We start from the raw sequence: 24,452 nt of genomic DNA on the forward strand, positions 1-24,452 counted from the left end.
TCAATATTTTGTAGGCTACCCCAACCTGACATTGGCTAAATTATGGATGCTGCTCCACAAAACAATAAATTCCAGCTTCTATTGGATAAACTATTAAGTATAGATTCGAATTTAGAATAAGTTCATTAAAAACAGAGCAAAATATTATTAATTATCATTAAGTGCTTATGGCATAATAAACCAAATTAAAAATACTTATTGAATACATTTTCATGCAGAAGTAAAATGTTTTTATTCTTGACATCAGGGCAAAGGCACAGTCATGTAGCCAGAAAACTATCAAGTAAGTATAATATGACAGCTGTCAATGTCATAACGCTCCGGTATGAGGACGTAAAAATCTTGAGCGTTGAACGTTTAGCTCTCACGCGTTGTACAAGAATGCCGTGAGCGCCTCGGGCCCGACCGTCAAAATAATTGTTGAGATAAAGATAGTCGAATCGCGTGACGGCACCGTGATTAGAGTAATTTTGTAACCGAAAATTTTGTTATATTTAATGTGTACTTCACTGGACCCGAATTTATAACATGTATCCGTTTTGTTTTTTTTTTTTTTTTTTTTTTTTTTAATATTTCCCTGCAGGTCCACTTGGTAATGAATAATGATTGTATCAGAAATATATTTGATGTAAAAATATCTTTATATATTGCCATTTCTGCAGATAAACTTTCTGTTGCCTTGAAAATTAATGTAATATAATTATTAATTTTATTATGACAACTATGAGATATGAGCAGTTTTTGAATAACTATAATTTCATTAAAATATTAATTGTTATTATATTTTCTATTTCGTATGAAGGTATCGTATAACTAACAGTTTGTATAAATCTTTGTTTCTGAAGTTTTTAATAACTTCGGGCGTCCTTCAATAATAACAAAAATCGTCCTTATTACAACTGACTTTGGATCAATGTTGATTAATCTTACGAACAAAGTATTTTGTGTAAAAAAAGCACCTATGTATTATGATGACGCAACTCACACACTAGTAATGGCGGGTGTCAATCAAAATTACAGTGTAAGATCTTATGTTTTGCGCTTGTGTTTTAACAAGCCAAACAAAACTGGTTCTTATATCTTAGGTGGTATGGAAGGACTGCCAAGATATGTATGTAATACAACTTGGCCAGTTCTACGAAAATATGTTTGGGATCAAGACGTGGCGAGTTGCCTACAAATTATAATCACGAGTCGGATATTTTAAAAATAAGAATTATCATATAATCAGAAAAATGACTAGTAATTACAAATATAAAAATAGAATTATGAAATCAACGTATTTATAATCTATAAATAAGTATCATGTTCTTAGATATTCTTCTTTCATTGGCTTATAAATAGATCTAATCAAAAAGTTCCATAACATAATATATGTACTGCTATCTATATCTATGTAAATGTAATTGTATTATTTTTATCAAAACTTAGGATAAATTTTATATCTGACACACACGGACGAGTAAAAAAAGAAGGACTCCGCGCCGTGATATTATCAAGTGAAGCACCGTTATGCTAGTGTGTGTGCGGTGTGTTAAATTTTTTCTCCCTTAAATAATCATGTATGGCCACAAGTATATAGTATCGTTTTTACACTTTTTCACAACGCACAACGTCATTTTTAAAATCAGTGCATATTTTAGTGTAAATTAAAAATATGTAAGTTTAGCTACAATCAAATCAAATGCAACTACATTTTAAATCGGATTAAATATGGTTCTGGCTCCTCAGGGTGGTGAACGATAGACTTAACCAAATAGTGAAACTTATAGCCTTCGTAAAGCAGGTATAGTAGAGATAAAAAGGGGTTTTTTATGACAATAAGGGGCGAGATGCGCAGGACGTTCAGCTGATGCTAATTGATACGCCCTGCATATTACAATGCAGTACCGCTCAGGTAATCTTGTAAACCCAAAAATTTTGAGCGGCACTACAATTGCGCTCGTCACCTTGAGACATAAGATGTTAAGTGTCATTTGCCCAGTAATTTCACTAGCTAAAGCGCCCTTCAGATCGAAACAAAAAAATGCTTACACATTTCTGCAGTATAACCGAAAATGGCGCCGTTTTGGTACCCATAATCTAGCTGGCATCCTGTGCAAAGGAGCCTCCCACTGGTTGTAACGCAAGATAGGAAAACATAGCGCCAGCAGTAGAAGGCCTACACCATTTTTTAGAGACAGGCAAGAAAAGACTAATATGATAATTTTTATCAACTTGGGCCCAAATATTTTAAAATCCACGCAGACAAAGTTGCGTCAATAAACGAAATTGAATAATAAATTGATGTATCAGTAATTCAAGGACTTATAGTCTGAGGACCCCCCAGTAAATATAGCTTACACTATCTAAGTAGTAAAATTATATCACTGTAACACTAATGCAAATTTGTAGCTCTACATTCCAGCGCATCTGAGTTGAGTTAGGTATTATAAAAATAAGCGAATCGAAAGAAGAATTATTTATGACATATTAATTAACGAGAAACAAGCTCTAGGTGGCATTTCGGCATCATAAGGCCATTGACCTTATATATTTATTAGTTTGTATAGTTATTAAACATTGATTGGCAAAAAATATTCGGATGACAAGTTTAATGCACGTTGACATTGACCGGTAACGATGTGATACAGATTAAAATAAGCCTACATAGATATTAGATCTACATTTATTATAGTAATAAAGCAACAGTTGTTGTACCATTCTGCCAAAATACAATCAAATACTATGAAAAGTCGTCCAAAACCTATTTATCTAATAATATCTTATTTAAAATATTCGATAAGCAGTCGCACCTATCGTGTACTACTTAAGTAGGTAATAAATTAATAGCTTTAAGCATTTATCAAAACATATACGTTAGAGGATAAAAATAGCCCATCAAATTCATAATAGTTATAAGTTATTATACGTAACAAATCCATTTTAATAGATAAAAAACTTGATCTGTATCGCGCAAAAATCAGTTGCGTTTTGTCCGTCGAGAAGGCGATTTCGATTCAAGGCCGCATTCCAATTTCAAACCATTGTCAATGTCACCATTCAGCGCGCATGACAGATGTTGTTTTTGGCGCGTAAACAATTTTTACTCTAAACCCTTATAATTGATTATTCTAAGACATGGAGTATACAAATACATACTATAGTACAAAATAATCTAAGAGTTACCTGATTCATTAAATAAACATACCAACGATTTTTAAAAATCTGTTTGAGACTTGTGGCTTTAGTGTCGAAACGCCTAATGACACAGTCATGGTACAGAGACGCGGTGATTGTTAATCAAAAAATACTATCAAAGCATCAAAAATAGGCTACCGGCAGCCCAATGGCTGACATACATTTTATGAACAGCCTGACTTTTTGACTTAGCAATTCTTGGTGTTTTAGATGCTCTACCTATTGGCTTTTACTATATAAATTTGACATCTTTAAAAACAAGGACAGAAAAACATGGCTAATAGGAAATAATATTTTCTTAATGTTTGATGACTAGCATAATATAGCAAACGCAAAAGCAAAATAGGAAATATATTGTTCCAAATTTATTTAAAACGCTCGAAGCATTACAAATAGCTGCAAAAACGTATATTTAGATGTTTGTCTTTGAACTTCACCAAAAGAACAAAAAGGCGAATTTACTAAAACATTAGGAATAGTTCTACGGTTTAGATATCCGTATTCTTAAAATCGAACGTTCAAGAAGAAATCCCTTTAATTTATGGCTCAAGTGTCTGGCCTCGAGACACTCCTTGAACGAGATAAGGATGCGATTTACCAATGATAATACATTTGAATAAATTTTCAGGAACATCAAAATACAAGTAGCAAAACTGACGAAATAAACAACATAATATTGAATACGAAAATATATAAAAGTTGGTGATAGACGAAAAAAAAACGAAATAAATAATACCTTATTTTTATAATATATAAATAAATCTTTTTTTCTTCTATTTTTGTTGTGTTTTATATTAAATATGAAAAAGAAAGTTGAAAGAAGCCCGCTGAGTTTGTTGCGCCCATTCTTCTCAGGCCTCAGGCATTCATTCATCAAAGCTGGATATTTAGACCTTAATATATAATATATTTAATGAATAGTTGTTTTCGTAACTATTAATTTTATATGTGTTTATTTAGAGCTGGGTATTTGGTATATTTTAAGCTATACCTTGTATTAAATTAGGAATATCTACAAAAATTTTGATATTTCTGTTTCCTTGTCCTTACTATTTATCTTACCTTACGTTAACATTTCTGTTACTTTAGCTATTTGATGCCGATTTTCTATGTAAATCTGATGTAAAAAGTTCAAAGAAGTTTTTCATTTTGTTTTTGGCATGGATGTATGGATAAAATAATCGACAATCACAAACATAAGTCATAACAATATTTGCTATTTGATTTAGGTTTTCTTGAGCTATTCTTTAATGTACAAGAATTTTAGTAAATTCCTTGTATTTGTTGATTATTTAACATACCATACGATACTACATTTATTTATATAATGTTTAAGAGAGGGGCAGCTATCGAGACCTTGTAAGTCTGGTAGGTCACGGTCTTTAATTATTATCTGTCCATACGCAAGATACTCGGAAGTAGTCTATGTGCGTTCATTAATCTCATTCATATCATATTATGTATTGTAAAAAATATCAACTCTAAAATAGGTATGAGAATACTCATGTCATTTGCAATGTACAGCATTTTCAGTAATGATCAGAGAACAAGTAGTAATTTCTTATATGAAGAACTTTTTTGCTCCAGTCTTAAGTGGATTTTTTTTCACATTTTTCTAACAAGATGAATCCTGTATTATCTTGTAAATACTAATTCAGAGTATAAACAATAAGTAATGCCTATTAATGCTATATTGTAGCTTAATAAAACTAAAAACCAATCACTAAAAATGCTCATTATAATTACTCAACCTTAAGAAAAAGAAATACATCATGAGTATCGTTACGAATGTTCAAAATACTTTAAAAATTAGGTCTTATAAATATCTTCAAATAAAGTTTACTGTGTTTGCAAAAAGTTTAGCACGGGTTTAAAATAAAATTCACAAGCGACAAATCGCATTATTCTATTTTATAAGGATCCCGGAAATACGGCGACTCCATCAAAATTCACAAGCATTGGTTAGGTATTGTCCTATACAACCTCTAAACGACCTCCTCACCTTCATTGTGCACTGCGTAACCGAAGTTTCAACCTTCAATGTATGAAAATATTTTGAGAAATCCTAATTGATCATCATTACATTTAACTTTGCTTTATTGGTTGCAGTCTTTTAATTGCTATTTATTATAGTTTAATTTATCTTATTTTAAACCTTAGATTACATTTTAGTTTAGTATTTATGAATGATTAACTTCTTTTTTATGTGCTTATGTAGAAATTATAAGTTATATTGTATATTTGAAAACAATATTTGCAATTAAAACGTAGGAGATGGCAAAACAAAGGTCATACAAAGGAATGGGTCAAGGAAGTGTTTGGGTCCCAAAACCCTCTTCACGTTCAACTTTTCGCAATAATAATTTATTTTAGTTATCCAAATGATGATCTAATAGTTTTGATAAGTTCTATACAAGGAAGCAAAAAATGCTTACATTATCGTGAGTATTTGAAAATGCTGCGAGCTGCGCATAAGTACTCTTAAACCAAAGTGGATATTTAAATTGACCAGCATAATGTACCTCGGATAAGATTTAGTTACACGGAAGTACTCGCAAGCGAATACATTAAAAACATTACACAAATTCGTTAGAAATAAAATATAATGATGGTAGAGTATACGTTAGACGCGGAACAGAAAATGCGCATCGTGATCTTAAGAATGATTACGAACAATGCTAAGCCGAATATTATGGATGACGTCAAACACAGACGAAAACTTCCGAAGTGCTCAAGGATAGAGAATAATGATTAATTTGCTTTAATCGTAATTGTATACAATAGTTCTAACCTTTTCCTCCTGGATTTGGCCGCCATTTTCAGATAGCGGCGTCGATGGAGCGCTGTAACCTTTTTGTCCCTCGTCATGTGGTGTCATCTGGCGCTGGATATCATTCTCCTGATCATTATGACTTCTTAAGTCGTGCAGACCTGTCTTATATTCTGATAGTCTTAATACGGACGGCTTGATTTCAGGCATGTCATCTGGATGCTCATATCTTCTTAAATCAGTTAAATTGGCTGCTAAATGTCTATGAGTATCGAGGCTTGTAGGCATACCTATCGATCTAAGGTGTTCTATACTTCTATGGATATGCGAATAGTTATCTATGGGTATTTCCGCCATAAGCGGTGAATTGTGGTAATCCAGACCACCACCATCCGGTCTGTATTCTATAGTCCTTCCCTCCATCATCTTTTGGCTTGAATATCTAATCTAAGTACTTTAATTTGTATCTATTTTTTGGCACTTAATGTTTCCTCAAATTCTTGGTTTCGTTTGTCATGTGAACAAGCTCTTCCGGTTTCTGCTGTAAATAATTATAGTTCTGAATATATATATTTATAGAATGTACGAGTATATATTTCGGTAATTAATTCGAAATGTTGTCTTGTATAAATTATGCATAAAGTACAATGGCGGTGGAAATGCTTCGGAATAATTGAGAATTGATTTGAGAAGTCGTTAGGCAACTCTGTCAGGTTGTTTGTCTATTTGAAACTAGATTTAAGTGTAGAAAAACAATGTTTTTTTTCTTTAGCAGGTGACGAGCAGCCGCGTAGGTTGTGTCAATGATCTAGCCCCTAGCCCACATGCCGTATCGAATAAGGCTTCGATAATCACATTTCTTGTACAGACGAGCTAAGATCATAGCATGTTTTGATGCGACATTATATTTTAGTGTACTTATTTTATTACAACTTTCATTTTGAAACTATAACGTTTTAAATTTTTATTTATTTTATTACCGGTAAACGATTATAATCTTTATAATACATTGAATTTTAATATATTCTTTGATATGTTGAGTCTTTAGTAAATTAGTCTTTGCCTTCTAACATGTTTCGAAAAACATTTTTGTTAAATTAAATATTTTGAAATATATTTTACTTTCTTTTGTTTAGACTTACATTGCAGACTACCGAATACATATTTTGTTACTCCAGTTTATATCAAAAAAAGTCTTTTGGTAATTTTTTTAAAATTATTTTGTTGAAGACTGTACGTATGTAATGCCGCCATACACGCCTGTCAAAGATAATAATTGCGCGCATAGAATATAAGAACAGGTTGCTCTGCGGTTTATCTTGCTAGCGTTAAGGGATTTTGAGCCTTGAAGCCATTATGTAAGGTACTCAATTGATTTATGGCTGATAATGACATTTGAAGTAATTTGGTGGTGCGTAGGTACTCAGGCCCCACGAATTATCGAAGCTCAAGTTTAGATTAATGTTTTTATGAGATCTAATGCATTAAATAAAAGCTACTGCAGAAAAGAACAAACAAAATTAAAAAACATTATGGGCGCTTAATGTGGATTTTGATTTTTGAATTAATATGTGAACCAAGCAATATTTTTTTATTATCAGAGAGTAAATGGTCATTACCGCCCAAAATACCAAGGAGGCGAAGGTTTGAGGCATTGTAATAATGACTGAATTATATTCTATAGAAAATTTATAATCTGTGCTAGAGATTTACACAATTATTATTGTCATTGATTTGGACGTAATGAATGCCATTTTTTATACATTTGGAAGATTTCGTGTTAAGTCAACCGAACAAGGCTGTTAGTTACTTTTTGTTGGTTTACGAAGCTAAGGCTAACTTACTTTAACACAATTGTTTATTTGTTGCCATATTGAATTATACTAATGAAAAAATTTCCATATTTATTAATTTTAATATTATAATATTAAGTTCAATTAATACACGCGACGAAATATTATTATTCAATATTTTTTTGGTGCCTATATATAATTGTCATAGTTAAGATTTTTTGTAATGGTTAATGAAAAAATATAACCTCAGTGATACATAGTAATGTAAAACAATTAATAAAGTTTAATTTGTACAGACAACAGTTCGAACAAATTCCCAACAAACTTTTTGGCAAATTATCTCGAGTGTTATTATTACGTTACGTACGTACATTCGCGTTTCCGTACAGACTACCGTAGTCGAACGTTCAAGGTCACGGAACACGGTACAGACAGCTATCCGGCCCGTTCCTCCCGAATTTAATCATTCCTCTTACTGAGGGAGGCATTACGTAACATAAAACACCCTCAGTCCTCACCCTCCGGACCAAACTAAGCAATTAAAAATATAAAACATACCTCTAACTATCCAAAAGTCTTCAATTCACCAATATCACCACATTAAATCACAGTTTGTTGCATAAATGTCACTAATATCACATAATACAGGTAGCACTGTAGTCACAACACGTAAGGTAAAAGTCCAAGGCGTTATCGGCCAAAATTCATAAAAAATCCACGTGCTCCCGAAAAATAAACATTTAAAAAAGCCGGCTACGAAAAAACGTCAGCCCGCCTAACCCTGATGTAAAATTATGAATGCCGAAGCGAGTTACTAGGATCTGAATTGTGAGATTTTTTGTGCTCGATATATTTGTGTGCTAGTGTTTTTATTTCGCTTGTATGTGAGTAAATCCACATGTGATATTCGCGCTGTCCTTATCGCACTCGGCTATTTGCGCGTGCACTGGCCCTGCACTTTATTGTACGCTTTCAATGTGCGTCCACCGGCGTTAGGCGACAAACTTCTTGCATCGAAAAAATATTAAATATAAAACAGCGGAACCGCCTTTAGACGAACGCGGCAAAATCGAGACTGAAATTCAGATCTATAGTAGAAAAAGTGAACTACACCGTTGAGGGGTACACAAACACATAAAATGAAAAAAATCACACGAACGCCAAACAGCTACAGTGGAGCTTAAAAAATCAGAGTGGGGAGGCATCCGCACCGCTCGCGGCGATATGTGCGTCTCGCTCTACCGGCGTGAGGCCCGACGCACACAGCGATACGGTGGTTAAGCGAAAAAAATGTGTACACATTTTTTATTATTCACCATTTTTATGTGTGTAAGTGGGCTTGGTGCGAGCGAGAGCGAGAGCGTCCTGCTACTTGTTAACCTTGTAGTGGAAGCGAGATAGGACGCGTCGCCACGTGCTCGTCCCTTGGTATTAAATAATAATTAAAATGGCTACAAGACTGGCGATGTTCAGTAGACGATTTTTTGGTCGAGCTTTGGGCTTTTTGCGAGGCTTTTTGTTTAATTGGCGAGAAGGAGGTGAGCCGCGATAGAATTGTCGTAAATTGTGAAAAAGTTTTGCACTACGGTATAATTGACATATAATTTCGAGGTGAATGTTACTTCGCGCGAGGAAAAAAGCGAAGGACGCGGCGCGAAAAAGAAATTATTGATTGAAGGAGGGTTTGTCATTGACCAGACTCAAATGAGGGCTGTTAATATTATGCAGCGGTGGAGCTGACAGCGTTCGATCTTGTTTTAGTTTGCGTTCGCTGGAGAGATGTTGCGTTCGATATAAGGACGCGTTAACATTATAGATATTTTTATATTGATCTATTGACTTATTATACTTTAAAGCTATTAAATTATGACACTTGAACATTTTATTTCAATTATAAGAACAGCTATATAATACATTATATTATATTTTATAATATCTCTGTTAAGTATTTGTATTTTTCGTTAACTTATTTATAGCTAGTTGCTGCCTGCGATGTCGTCCGCGTGGATACCATAAAAAGCTATGTCTAGATTTAGCGCGATAATATTATGTATGTAGTCTGTATACAGTCCCGACCTCTTGTTATTTATAATAATATTCATGAAGAAACTACATTTATTCAGTATTTTTTGCGTTTTATCCGGACATACAGACAAAAATTCAATTCATTTTTGGCTTCGGTATTGTTTATACACAGCAAGTATTCTTTAAAATAATATTTAAGTACGGTTTTTAAGTCGTTACCATTTTATTATATATGTAAGTATAGATAAGCGTAGGTTGGTACTTTTTACACTATTGTTTTATATACAATAGTATGTCTTATTTGTATACTAGCTGACCTGACGCTGTTCTGTCAATAAAAAAAAATGGTACATATTCAGGGATAATGTAATCTAAAGCCATCGGAAATGTGTAATCAAAGTTAATAAGTTAAAAATGATACAAATCGTAAATATGAACGAAGTATTTCAAAAGATGTTTTATATCGTATTTGTGCAAACGGCTTTTATATCATCGCTTCCAGCCGCAAAACACGCCACAAGTTAGGATATCATCCTCACCATCTGGATGTGTGGCGATCCTCCACAGTGCGGTTTTCAAGGAGCTTTCGTCCACGTACTACAAAGCTGTGGAATGAGCTTCCTTATGCGGTGTTTCCGCGACGCTACGACATGGGTACCTTCAAAAAAAGCGCATACTCCTTCCTTAAAGGCCGGCAACGCTCCTGTGATTCCTCTGGTGTTGCAATAGATTGTGGGCGGCGGTGATCACTTAACGCCAGGTGACCCGCAGGCTCGTTTGTCCTCGTATTCCATAAAAAAAATCGCTGTATCATTTCCAATTTTTGTTTATATTAAAATGGATATAGTATGTTATCCTTAAGAGACATATGCCATCGCGGAATTTTCTGGAGACCTTTGAATGACACACAATTCCACCATTCATTATTTTGTTATATTTCCATGAGTTTAGACAGCGTTTTCATTGAAAGCTCCCAGACGGCTTATTTTTTCCGAAACCTCGAACAAATATCGTTAATGATTGCAAAAAAGGCTACAAAACCTTAACATATAATATAATAAAACCTTCCTCAAGAACCACTGGTAAAAACAGCATCAAAATCAGTGCAGTTGTTTTTGAGTTTATCGCGAACAGATAGACTGACGTGGCGCAGGACTTTGTTTTATAATATGCAGTGATTGGTAGAAAGTCCATGTGGTTATAACTTTGCTTGACTGTTTAAAGTTTTACGCGTTCCATTTTTAAAACAACGTATTTTTTTTAAATGCTACAAATTGCTTTATGTTTATCCTTTTACTCGCACTTTATTTACTACTAGCTGACCCGGCAAACGATGCATTGCCATATAAATTGCAGATTTATTTTCTACTTACTTCACACTTATTTTATAATTTGGATAATTCACACTAAAGTTTTATAAATTATCCTATGCGTATTAGCCTATGAGTTATTCTCGTGTGTAAGCTATATTATAATAAAGTTTCATCAAAATCCATTCAGTAGTTTTTGCGTTAAAGAGGTACAAACATACATCCAGACATTCAAACTTTCACATTTATAATATTAGTAGGATGGAAACTAACCAATATTAACACAGCTAGCACGACATAAGTGACAGGTGCTACGAACTGTCCAATGTCCACAGAATATTCATAAACATAATGCTGATGTACAAACGGTCAAGCAGATGTTCGCGGCTTATACAAGTATTAGCAAGGGTTCCGTACGTTGGGGAATATCTAAGCATGAATTACTTTAAATCAGAATAATTGTCATTCAATAATTCACACCATTATTACAATACGTACTTGATATTATAATATAACTTCTATACTATCGTTCGAAAATGAATTTTAAATTGGTTTTGTGTTTCTCGTTTAGTGATAAATTTAGAAAGGCATTAATTTTCTCAAGATTAAATACATTTTTATTATTAAATAATAATAATAATAATATTTACACACTCTTACACAAATTAATATCTTGTCCAAAACTAGGTATTGCCTGTACTATGGGTAGAAGACAACGATATATTTAATACATTAAACACTCATGACTCGGAAACAAATATTCATATTCATTATATAAATGATTGCACCTACCGGGATTCGAACCCGGGACCTCTAGCTCAGTTGGTAGGGTCGCTAACCACTGAGCTATAGGGGACGTCAAATTATTTTTTAATAAAATAAATTTTAAAATATTAAAAGCATGACAATGAAATAAATGGCCAAAATGTGTCTGAATGGCACACATAAAATATACTTGGTAAAAGTAATTAACTTAGATATAATAAAATATTAATAATAAGATGTTGTAAGACAATGTAACGTAATAAAGTGGATCGGAAGCCTTTAAGTAAGTAAAGTAAACAGAAGCAATAAAATTTCGGCATCTGTCATCTCTAAGTCGAAGAATAGACGGACAGATGAACAATAACGTATCTGATTGTGCTGCAATAATCATAAAAATCGGCACTAAAAATCCTTAAAAATCGAAAGTGAACTTTTGCTTTTTACAATTTATTTAGAAAACGAGAATTTTGTAACAAAACGTTTTATTGGGGGTAAAAATGTCTGTTTGTTTTATGATTTTTTTACAAGACTGTACCGACTGTGTTCGCGTGCAAGATTGTAGCTTCTGAAATTTCAAGTGAGAAAATGCATGGAGAAAAACCAATTTGTAGAAAATCGTTATCTAAAATTTATTACCGAACTGGTAAAAAACTATTTAATTCCTCTAGTGAGATTCTACTTGACCATCAATTCCCCGTTACATATGTCTACTGTGCGGTAGCATACGTACTTAAGGACACGTTTACGAATCCGACAAAAATAAGATATTTTTCGGTAGAGTTTGTGATGAAATGAAACTAAATCTAACAAAACTAAATTTTTACTTCTTTATCTCCAATTAGTGGGAAATATTTGCTTTGGAATTTTGTTATTTTATGAAGTAAAAACGATTATCCGTTACGTCTTCACACAAAATTGACGAAATGGGGCTTCATTCAGAAGAAAGATAAACAGCCATATTTCCATGCAAACTTTCATGACTCTTTCGGTTTATTTTTTTTCTTTGAATAGAAAAAACATGATAGAATAAATATGAAATAAAAGAAATGAAATTATACTAAAGAATTTAATAATAATCTTTATTTGCATTTGAATGAGGTCAGTTTTACAACCGATCTTATTTTAGATTATTGTTTCTCTTATTCTACCTGCAAGGAATGCAAATTTTTAATGTAGTATATTTTGATATTTTTCTTATTGTAAATGCTATACTCTAAAGTACTTCAAACAGTGCTCAAAGTAGCTTAATCATATAGGCCGCAAACAGATACTTTGTATACAAATCCAAGAACAATAAGCGAAAAATAACTTTCCCATATCTTAGTATGAATAAATCCAGTGTCCTGATGTTGGTTTCGAATGAACTCCTAAACTAATTGACGGATTTTAATGGGGATTACTTCATGGAGTGCAGTAAAGTCCTACTTGAGAGATTTTTATTTCAATTTGGGACACATAATAATTTTTATTTCCAATATGTTTGTTTATAAGGACATATTTACTATGAGAGAAAATATTGACGCACAGTTTGACAGTTCTGTTTTAAATAATTCTTGATGTAATGAAATATTATTAACAAATTCATATAAAACAGTACTTTATTTATTACGGATTATATTGCCACTAAATAATTTTTGGAGGAGGAAATTTTCAAGATTTTTGTCTTTGTTTTTTTTTAATGACAACAAGGGACGAGACGAGCAAGACGTTCAGCTGATTGTTATTAATACACCCTGCCCATTACAATGCAGTGCCACTCAGGATTCTTGAAAACCACAAAAACTCTGAGCGGCACTACTACTCCGCTCGTCACCTTGGAGACATAAGATGTTAAGTCTCATTTGCCCAGTAATTTCACTAGTTACGGCGCCCTTCAGATCGAAACACAGTAATGCTTTTACAGTACTGCTTCACGGCAGAATTAGGCGTCGTTGTGGTGTGCAAAGGTGCCTCCCAATGCTACTGAATCTTACTGTGTTTTTACTCGCGATTTTTAGTCGTAGCTACCGCTTTCCTGATCGCACTGATTATTGTCTCCCCCGTTCTTCTTAATTCTGTTCCGTTCTGATTAATTGTTAAATCTGAGAATGGTTCTACCTTATATTCCCTCTTATGTAATAGGAGAACAAAACATCAAAGTTTAATTAAATCACTTCTGTCGGCAAAATGACTTATACTTTTTTTCCTTGTATTTTTTAATATGGCTGATACCTTTATATTTTAAGGTAGGTAAATATTATTATATAATAAGGTGAAGGTAGCCCTACAGTGAAAACAATCATCAATTCATAAAAACCTCATTCATATCAATTGCCTATAGATTCTCATAAACACTTTCATTTTCAAAATAAAAAAATATAATAGGGTTGTCAAAACTCAGTTTCACTTGACCCTGACTATTCAATTATCGCAAGGGTTGACAACAATAAGTTTTTTATTTATTTAAATCACCTGTTATGGGACGGAAGTGGAACGAGATAAGAAGTGAAGTCTACGTACTATTCAGGTGTGTTTGGTTCATAATGTGGTTCGAGATATATTGATAATAGACAAAGTTTTTTATATGCAGAGTAGGCATTCAACTGCTATACAGTCGCAATTAATTTCTGATTTATTTATGTAAATTATTATAATCGTCTCAATCTTATAGTACGACGATAGCCCAATATCCGCATATAAACAATCTCTGGCAAGAGCTTCCATGTTCCATGTTTTCAGCTCGATACGAAAACTTATCATTGAAATGCGCGAATACTCACCTAAACACCTACAGTCATGCATGTGATAAAGTGTACCGGCCACTCGTTTACCTACCTTTGCTATAAAAAATTGTAAAGTTTTCATATGTCTGCCAAGGACTTCGTATCCCGAAATTGTCATCCAGACCGAAGCTTTGAGTATTGTAAAGCACAATAACATTCCCAGAGAAGGTAAAAATGACACTGCTTCCTCTGGCTAAATAGTTAATCTAACACGCATACGATTTACTGATTTAGTAAATAACTATAGCAGCCAGTGTACCCCAAGGATCAGTGGTTGGACCGGTCTTATTCTTACAATCAGTACACCAAGTTTGCCAAACTTATAATGATGATAATGTTACCGTTGCCACAATATATGTACTTAATATTGATGTTTTGGACGTAGACAGCAACTCTACGTTAGCAAGTGAAAACTAAAGTAAATTCATGAAACTACAAACTGGCTTCATCATGATATTAAGCTTATACATAATTCAATTCTGAAACCCAAATAGCAATATTGTTATGGTGTTCAGAAATGGAGAGTTGCAAGGAAGAGTAATATCGCCTGCCTGCAAATGGAGCAACTAAAAATCCTGAGGACTATTGTAAGCTTTAAGTTAACACGCTTAATAAAACTGGGGTTTGAGCTAGATAAACTACTTTGCGTAATAAAAACTCGACTATTAGTTTCCCTAAATCTCTCTAGATCCCTAGCTGATGATTCTTTTAAAATTGTTAAAATACAAGTCTGCATAAAGTGAGCCACTTTTTCTTTGATCGTTGAAATAAAAATGAGTAATTGTATTAAAAGTAGTGGAGGAATTCTAAAGGAATCAATTTAGAGAAAATAAATGCCTTTTAAAATGACTTAGTAATATGATTCATTGCCAAGACGTTACATAAAAGAACGCATTGGTTTTAACAGTCGCCTCCTAAAGTTAAATCACCTCTCCTATTGTTTAAAATTCGTCTAGCCTTAAAACTAATTCCCAACAGACTCAGAACCTGTATTTTGGGAGCACGCCATTTTGGTCATAGCTCAAAATAATGATCACACATTAAATACTGAATACAAACACAGTTGTTCCATCGAGGATTTTGTTTAGGTCAATTATATTTTTGGTGTGGAGATAAAGCAATGGATGGTGAAACCTGCGTTATAAAACGAATGGATAATAGCACGGTGTACTGTGGTATATATATGGTGTAAGAAGGGTCATTCATCACGCAAAAGTTTCAAACCGGATCGGTCGAGTAAAGGGCGTTTAACAATTATTATAATAGCAATTGTTTGGACTTAATATTGTTTTTTTTAATGGAATAAACGGGCTTAGGACCATCGTATGGCGAGAGATCACTGCCGGTTATGATATTTAAAAATCTTATGGCTGTAGAGCAGAAGAATCATAATCTTAATTTTAATAATTGATCTTAATTACTATTTGGAGATTCTAAACATTCGACATCTAATTTAAAGTTAAACATATTATATAATTATATAAACTTAAATAATCTATTAAAATTAATTAATAACAAATAGTGAATATCATTAAGATCGCAATTGGCAGGTAAGGTGACCATGAAACTGGCAGCAATACCTCTCTGTATGTATGTATGTATGTATAAGTTACTAACTATACTTCTCTGACAATTACGAAATAATTACGTAACCATATCTTGGATCACCTGTCAAATCGATTATGCCTAATAAAATTTATAATATATTTTAAATATTTAGTCACAGATAAAGTTATAAAAAGTCTTCTGAATTGGACTAAAAAATATATTAAATACCATCGAAATTAAATCTAATATTGTAACGTTCTATGGATGAAAATGTCTATTCGTTAAAGCTTTTATTATATCTTCGTTATTTAAATTAAACTTAAGCTTCCGTTTACACAAAAAAAAACAATTGACAAACACTTTACAACACACTAAAAACCTAACTTTCTCTTTCGTTTACCAAAAAACAGCTACCGAGTAGAGTAGTATTTTTTTTCAGCAAAAAACTCTTTGCCAGCAAATGAAAGGGTATTTCGTATCGGAATTACAAAACAAACTCGAAAACGTTTGTAAAAACAAAGAGAATGCACCTGGTTTTGTTTTTTTGTCAAATCTTTATGTGTATTATAATCAAATAAGTTCCTCTTCCTGTAGGAACATTGGGCGCCTCATTTTTTGCCACAAAAAACAGCCTTATATCATGCATTAAGGACTATAAACAAATCTACGCTTTTTTGGACTTTGATGTAACTCTTTTTTCAGATTTTCTTCTGCAGATGGTATGGAACATATGGTGTTATTTTAAAATGGATCATGACATCGATAAAACAGGTTATAGTATTACTTCTTTTGGTGTTTATGTGACTACATCCAAGTGACATACAGTTTATATTAAATAGACTATATTAGTGAGGAATAGAAACATAGGTAACTTATACGAATTTATTAATACTTCTAAGTTTAATTTGTTTTATGGTAAAGTCATTTTTTTTCTCCCTCCAATGGACTTCCCCTCTTTGCTTATATAAAATTGTTTTATCAAGTAAATTTTGGCTATGATTTAGTTAAGGGTTTGATTCCCGTAGGAAAGACCACTCATTCTTAAGGTTCCATTTCCGATGATTGACGAACGGGGTGCCCATTACTAAGACTCCGTCTGTATGTCTGTTTTCTATAATTAAAACTACAAGTAATAAAAAGCTTGGCATATTACAAAATGCCCTCCCGCGAATTTATAAAATGATTTTTCATATATAAGTATTTAAAAACAACATAATTTCGGATAGAAGTACCTAATGCTGAACAAATAAATTCGGGTGGGGCAACGAACTACCTACGAAGTGCATTTTTGCGCATCAACCTTAGCTTTTGAATCTCCCTAACATGCGTCAAAAATCGATACGTAAAAAAATCGCCCTTTGATAAGTAGCACAAAATTAACTATTAAAACTAAAATTAATACGTACAAAATCCTCTCTCGACTTACCAATTACCCCTGTTTACAATAAACCAATTAGGATTTCTTATATCTACTTTATTCTTATTCATATAAATTGACCTGCCTATAAGTAACACTGAAATCAAAACTATTTTAAATTCAACTCCTAATCTCTGCAAATATCTTCCCAAGTGGTCATATTCAATTAACTGTCTCAAAGTTAATTTTGAAATCGTCAGTTAAATCTAAACCAGCATCCGCAGTCCATCCATCGCACAGCAGGACTCCGACACCAGGCTTTGTATCTCAAAGTCGACCCTCATTTTTTATATCATCCCTTCGAATGTTCAAATTTCTTTACCTGCTCATCCCTTGCAACATCGTCAACTTAAGTCTTAGCAACGTACATACAAATTGAGCCTTATTGCTGTAGTAAAACGCTTTCATTTCTTTTAAAACTTTGTTAGTTACATCGTTTTTATATTCTCCATCATCTTTAACATCTTGAGCATCATCCCCCAAGCTTTAATCACCCATTTGGTAATTATTATGCACGCAATTTTTATTTTTATTCAAGCCACATAAAAGTCTTTTTCGAATCTTCAGATTTGTACATTTACAGCGTTTCCGTATAGTCTCCAACTTAGAATTTGCCAAGACACATGAAAATGGTTCTCGATGCTTGGAATTTATTAACATTGGTAAATGCATGCGAGGTTTTTGGGATTTTAAAGGAAACAATGGATTTATTAGAGTGGACCTGCAGATGTTGGAACATAGATCTAAGAGTAACGTAGATGTAACGCGACGTAATAAAAGAAACGAAATGAAAAGGAACAAAAAAAGAAATTGATACATTTAAAATAAATAATAGCAGTACTACGATAAATTAATGAATAAGTTTAAGTTAAAAAAGAAAAATAATCTATAGTATAATCTTGTATACCGTAATTCTACATGAATGGTTAAGAAGATTAAGTAATGAAATAAAAGTACTACATAAAGATTAAATGATTTTGTTTGTACTTTTGTATCATCGAAATTCATTGGAAAAGCATTGCGAATTCTTATCTGTTTATAACCAAAGCTCCCGTGCCTAAGCTATTGTTATTTTCTGTTTTAGCAGAAGGACACTAAAGCTTTATTTTATACTTTATTGAAACTTTTATTTGATCGTAAATTCAAAAATTATGGATGTCGACTAAAATGTGCCACGCTAGGGGAGACGATCAAACGCAGAAATAAAGTCAAATAAGTAAATATAAATCATAAAAGCTACTTCTTTCTTTAATATTTTTCGTTTCGAACCACTGTTAATTATTGACTATTTTCTGGGGCATTTTTTTCTGCTATGAAGTAGTAAATATATTATTATTTGATTTCGGCTTGAAGGGGCCCAGCTAGAGAAAATACTGGGCCAATGAGACGAAAAAACTTATGTCTCAATGAGACAAGTGCAATTGTGATGCCGAAGTTTGGGTTGAATCAAGAATCCATAGCGACACTGTATTATAATGAACAGAGCGTATTATTTCTCATCAGCTGAACCTCTTGCTTGTATAGTTCCTTCTTCTTATAAAAAAACTTATGGATTTAATAAGTTTACCGCACTATTCCAAATAAAAAATAAGACTTCTTATTATTATTCTTTGTTCAAATAAATAGCAATAAAAATGCGTATTCAAGAGCCGTAAAATCGGATAAAGAAATTTTCGTGGGAGCTTTTTTTGCGCCAAAACGATTTAATACAGGGGACAATCTGAGCTCAGGTGAACTTGTTGTACTGACGTTTTTGTAGACTGTTTAGTTGAAATATCGTTTATAAAGACTGTTTTGAAGAGACAAGTTGCAGATCTTTTTCAAGTCACTCCTCACTATTGATGCATGCCTTTTCATTGCCATCATCACGTAGCAACTCGAGTTGAAGAGCGCCACTCCCAGAATGTGTGTATATTAGAATATGTACTTCTCTTTCATTGGTCTCTTCAGTCTCTCTTCTTCTTCTATCTTAATGATAGTGCTCTTAAGATTAAAAAAATAGACCGACTTTTTCATAAGCCTAACATTTAGACAGTTTTTGTATTTAGATAGCTTAATATTTTTGTAAGTTTTTCCCTTATTGTCAAATGTTTACGCTAGTATATATTTCTGTATTTAGATAACATTTAACCTTGATATATTTCTAAAATACTTTATGCTAAGATTTATATACTGTTGTATTTTATCCAAGTAAATAAAATATATCTTTAATGAGAAAAGAAGTAGAGGCAGGGATAACAAACTTGAGTTTCACACAGCTGCTAGAATCTGTAGACGTGTTCAATGTAAATGTTATAGAAGGCCTTTGACAAATCAAAGAACTCAGAAGTATACTGGGGCGAAAATATTATATATTTTTGAAGTTATTAATTAATTAGTAGCACATTACATCGCTTACTAGCTAGAATCTAGATAATATAATACAAAACATTGGCCAACAGTGATTTTATATTACATAGGCAAAATAACAAAAAAATCTAAAATACATAAATAACCTACTTCAGAGAAAACAGATATAGCAAATAAGAGCGCGTACACTTTCCTTAAAGGCCGGCAACGCTCCTGTGATTCCTCTGGTGTTGCAAGAGATTGTGGGCGGCGGTGATCACTTAACAACAGGTGACCCGTACGCTCGTTTGTCCTCCGATTCCATAAAAAAAAAGAGAAAGAAATAGCTTACAATATTATGTTTACTTCTATATGTGTGTGTGTTTAGGTGTGTTTTTTTTTAATATTTATATGTATATAACATTAAGAATTAATATATTTTTGTTACGGTAGAAAATATTGATCATCATCTGATGGTAAAATGCGATACCTGTGGAACCAAAAGAGCATTGTTGACGGACAAAGTCGTTATTTATGATTTGCAATATAAGTTTTCGAGACACTCACAAGATATATTCGTTGTGCCCTCAGACCGAACATCTAATAACTCGTTATGTTATTATTGTTATTCATACATAACATGTAATTAGTATTAGTGTTATATTTGGTTGTAACTCAACTTGATATTTTGTTGATGTACTGCACGGTACAAGTTTTATAGTCAACTGAATATATCCTCTAATTATTAATTTTTTTAGGATTTTCCTTTTTTCATGACTACCACTTATGAGTTTTAAGGAAGTTTATAAATTATATAGTATAGCAGGGTACATACCGGACGATACATCTGTCGCAGTCTAATTGAAGGCATTAGGAGTATGAGTAAAAGAGCGCTCCTAATCTCGAGCGATCATAGACACAAAACGGTTCGTCCGGTGTGGACATGGCTGATTAACATTTAGTGTTCGTCATGGAACTACTGTCACCATACTTCTGACAATAAATAACGATGGACTCATACTGTTGTGACCCGGTTTTTATGGAAGAGGACGACCCCACACCTGATAATTAGTGATCACCACCGCCTGCACTCAACACCAGAAGATTCACTGGAACCTTACGATTTTATGGGTTTTAGGTGAAAGCATGTAAGATCGATAATCGTAATGAGGTAACAAACATAAAAAAACATACTGACGAATTGAGAACCTCCTCCTTTTTAGAAAAAACGGTTATAAAGCAAGTGACCCATATGCATAACTTCTCGGGAAGCCTCGGAAAATTCGAAAAACGTACACAATCATAAGAAAGTTCGACAATTTGAATGCAGACAAAATCATTAGCTCGAACCCGCGCCTTCAGGTTCCGTCCGAGTGCTCTTACAAACTGAGACAACCATCTAAGTGACGCATCGACCGAAATGTCTTGTTCAACTGTCAGATTGTGGCTCCATCTACAGGATCTACTTTTACCTGTACTTACCAAAATTTCGGTCGGTGCCGCACACGGATGTTTGGCTCCGAGAGGCGCGGGTTCGAGTCCCACATCGTCCATGAATTTTGGTAAAAAATAAATTTATATACTTACTCCTAATGAGGGAATCACTTAAAAAAATAGCAAAATAATTAACGTTGTATAAAGTATGAATAAACCGGACCAGATGTAAGATACCACATTACGTGAACCGCGCTGTAGTACCGGCGAGTTTTTGTATTCGAAAGTCACGGCCATTGCCTAATACATACTTGTAGCCACTACCGCGTATCTACTGCTAATATCTATATGCTACTAAATAAATTTGTATGACAGACTACTGCTCAAGATTGTCCGACAAAATTTTTTTTGGTGATTTTTTAAAATTCGAAGTTTCCATTCGCAATCTTTTAATGCGATGCCCATTGGGGTGAAGTAGACTGGAGTCATCTAAGGGAATGCATTAATCTTAGGCTGACATTTATAGAGCCTTTGTACTTAGACTTTACTCAGACTTAACTTAAATAAAACTTAGCGTAAGCTGAGTGTAAGCTTAGCATAAACTTTGATTTCGATTTTATAGTCATTTGACAGCTGAAATAATTATTTTTTTATGAAAATTAAGGACGAGACGAGCAGGACGTTCAGCTGATGGTAATTGATACACCCTGCCTATTACAACGCAGTACCGCTCAGGATTCTTGAAAAACCCATTCATCAAACTCTGAGCGGCACTACAATTGCGGTCGTTTCCTTGAGACATAAGATGTTAAAGAGACTCATTTGTCCAATAATTTCACTAGATACGGCGCCCTTCAGTCCGAAACACAGTAATGCTTACCCTTTACTGCTTCATGGCAGAAATAGGCGCCGTTATGGTAGCCATAATCTAACCGGCATCCGGTGCAAAGGAGCCTCCCACTTATACTGAGCTTAAGCTAAAAAAGCCTAATGCAAAAGTCAAGTTCACGTTTTATCACACTTAGCTAAGTTTTACGTAAGCAAACTCTTTAGATCTTAGCCTCAGTGTGACTGAATTTTAGTAAAGTAATTTATACGGATATCGGATATTATTAATTAATCTTGCTTAGATTAAATTTTCACATACTTACTGTTGGTTATTTAGATACACATATTTATTCTACATAATATTCTGGATTGTGATTTCTGTTTTCTCAAATAACATTGAATTCTATCTATTTGAGTTTGACGACATAAAATTACTAGGTGCTAATATTTATGTAAGTATAAAAATGTCGTGTCACGTTACCTGTCCGCGATGAACCCCTAAACTACCGAACCGGTTTCAATCAAACTTTGCAGTTTGAAAAAAACTGTGTGCAGTGTAATCTTATTTGAGAGATAGGATAGCTTTTATTTCAATTCGTGACGATAATATTTTTTTATTTCAAATTTAATGAACATTTCTATCTTCAACTCTCAGGTTGTCTCAGGAACAAAGCAAACAGAATTTTATAACAAGGCGGTACTCGAACGGTTAGCTCAGTTGGTTAGAGCACCGGCACGGAACGCCGGAGGTCGTGGAGGACGCAACAAAAATACTCAAATGTCAAAAACTGAAAGGCTTACATGAGTAAGTCAAAAAAAGTAAATTAATACTTATAAACACAAAAATTATTGAGTATAGTAGATGCATCAATCCACACATACCGTAAATAAATAGAGGCATTATGTGAGCATTTCATAAAATAAAATATATAATAACTTTAACTTTAAAGGAAATAATAATAATAAAAAAACACATCAAGCAGACCTCCCGAGCGAAGATCATCCAGCCCCCACGAATAGCACCCGTTCACGAGCACGACGCATGGACCAGCCATCTCCCCCCTAGACCATATTTTAGGGAAGGGAACGACCCGCCCCACGTCGCCGCCACAAGCAGAGGCATTTAAGCGAGCATGACGATACCTGTCACGAGAAATCTACCGAATAACAAAACAATTCAAGTTCATCTTCATATTATGCAATACTTACTAAATGCCTCTACTTACAATTATGTTTCAAATTACATAATTTATGATAATGATTATTAAAATTGATTAAAAAACAGAAACAATATTAATATTTAAATTATATAACTATAATGACATTTATCAAACTAAGACAGACATGTAACAGCCCAGCAGCTCAGTCCCAAGAGTTCTTTAGATCCAGATATTCAGATATTTTATAGTACCCTTTTGTATACAACTTTTTATTTAGCACAATAGTTTCTGATATACCTGTTATTTTTTAATTTTAATATAATAAAGTAATATCTTATCAACTTTACCTGTTTGGTCTTATGACTCTTTAATGATATAAATTATACCATTTATATTCGTATTTTAAGCATTTCGTATCAAAAGTAAGCACCAAATAACCCTATTCAGTAATGGGTTTTCTTTTTGAAACCCCTTGCTATGCAAATAACAAGATTTTTTTCCTCCGATGGTCCAGGAGAGTGTGTCATGTTCACGAAGCATCCTTACACAAACAATGAATTCAAGTTCTAAAGGTTGATGCATCCATAACACGAAAATTTATATTTATAGAGTTTATTCTTTATTACTTTTTATTAAGTTTTTGATGTTTAAAACCCTCTATAACACGATCCATATATTAGATGCAGCACCTTATAAATGAATTTGCCATAACAAATTATATAATATCATAACTAGCTGACACAGCAAACGTTGTATTGCCGCTATTAAAATCGCGATAAAAAAGTAACTGTTGATCGTAGATGGGTGAAAATTTGAAGATGTATGTATTTTGACTCTATTTAATGCTGACTCATAATCAAACAAATTAAAATAAATGTCAAAAAAATTAAATAAAAAAAAAATCGTGTGGACCACCCTTAACATTTAGGGGGATGAAAACCCTTAACATTTAGATGTTGCCCGATTCTCAGACCTACTCAATATGCACTCAAAATTTCAGGAGAATCGGTCAAGCCGTTTCGAAGGAGTTTAACTACAAACACTGCGACATGAGAATTTTATATATTAGATTATATACTCATTGATTTAAACAGTAGCCGTTGAGTTTCTTGTAGCTTGTTCTCACAAGGTC

At 33.2% G+C, this 24,452-nt stretch overlaps 1 protein-coding gene across 8 annotated transcripts in view; it reads right to left on the minus strand.

The window, feature by feature from the left end:
• LOC126970153 (zinc finger protein rotund) overlaps positions 1-24,452 on the minus strand; it is a 244,507-nt gene that overhangs the window by 25,125 nt on the left and 194,930 nt on the right. Inside the window, exons 1-2 of one of the 8 annotated variants that reach the window (XM_050815923.1) lie at positions 8,302-8,852; positions 5,972-6,488 (exon numbers count right to left, since the gene is read on the minus strand). The exons of 4 other annotated variants lie outside the window; for them this stretch is intronic. In XM_050815923.1, the coding sequence (XP_050671880.1) occupies positions 5,972-6,376 (405 nt within the window). In that variant the 5' untranslated portion in view covers positions 6,377-6,488; positions 8,302-8,852. Of the gene's footprint in view, positions 1-5,971; positions 6,492-8,301; positions 8,853-24,452 lie in introns of those variants that run through there. 3 more of the 8 variants (XM_050815922.1, XM_050815924.1, XM_050815925.1) reach the window with 3 other exon arrangements.

The sequence above is a fragment of the Leptidea sinapis genome, chromosome 20 (genome assembly GCF_905404315.1).
Source record: "Leptidea sinapis chromosome 20, ilLepSina1.1, whole genome shotgun sequence".
Lineage (NCBI taxonomy): Eukaryota > Metazoa > Arthropoda > Insecta > Lepidoptera > Pieridae > Leptidea > Leptidea sinapis.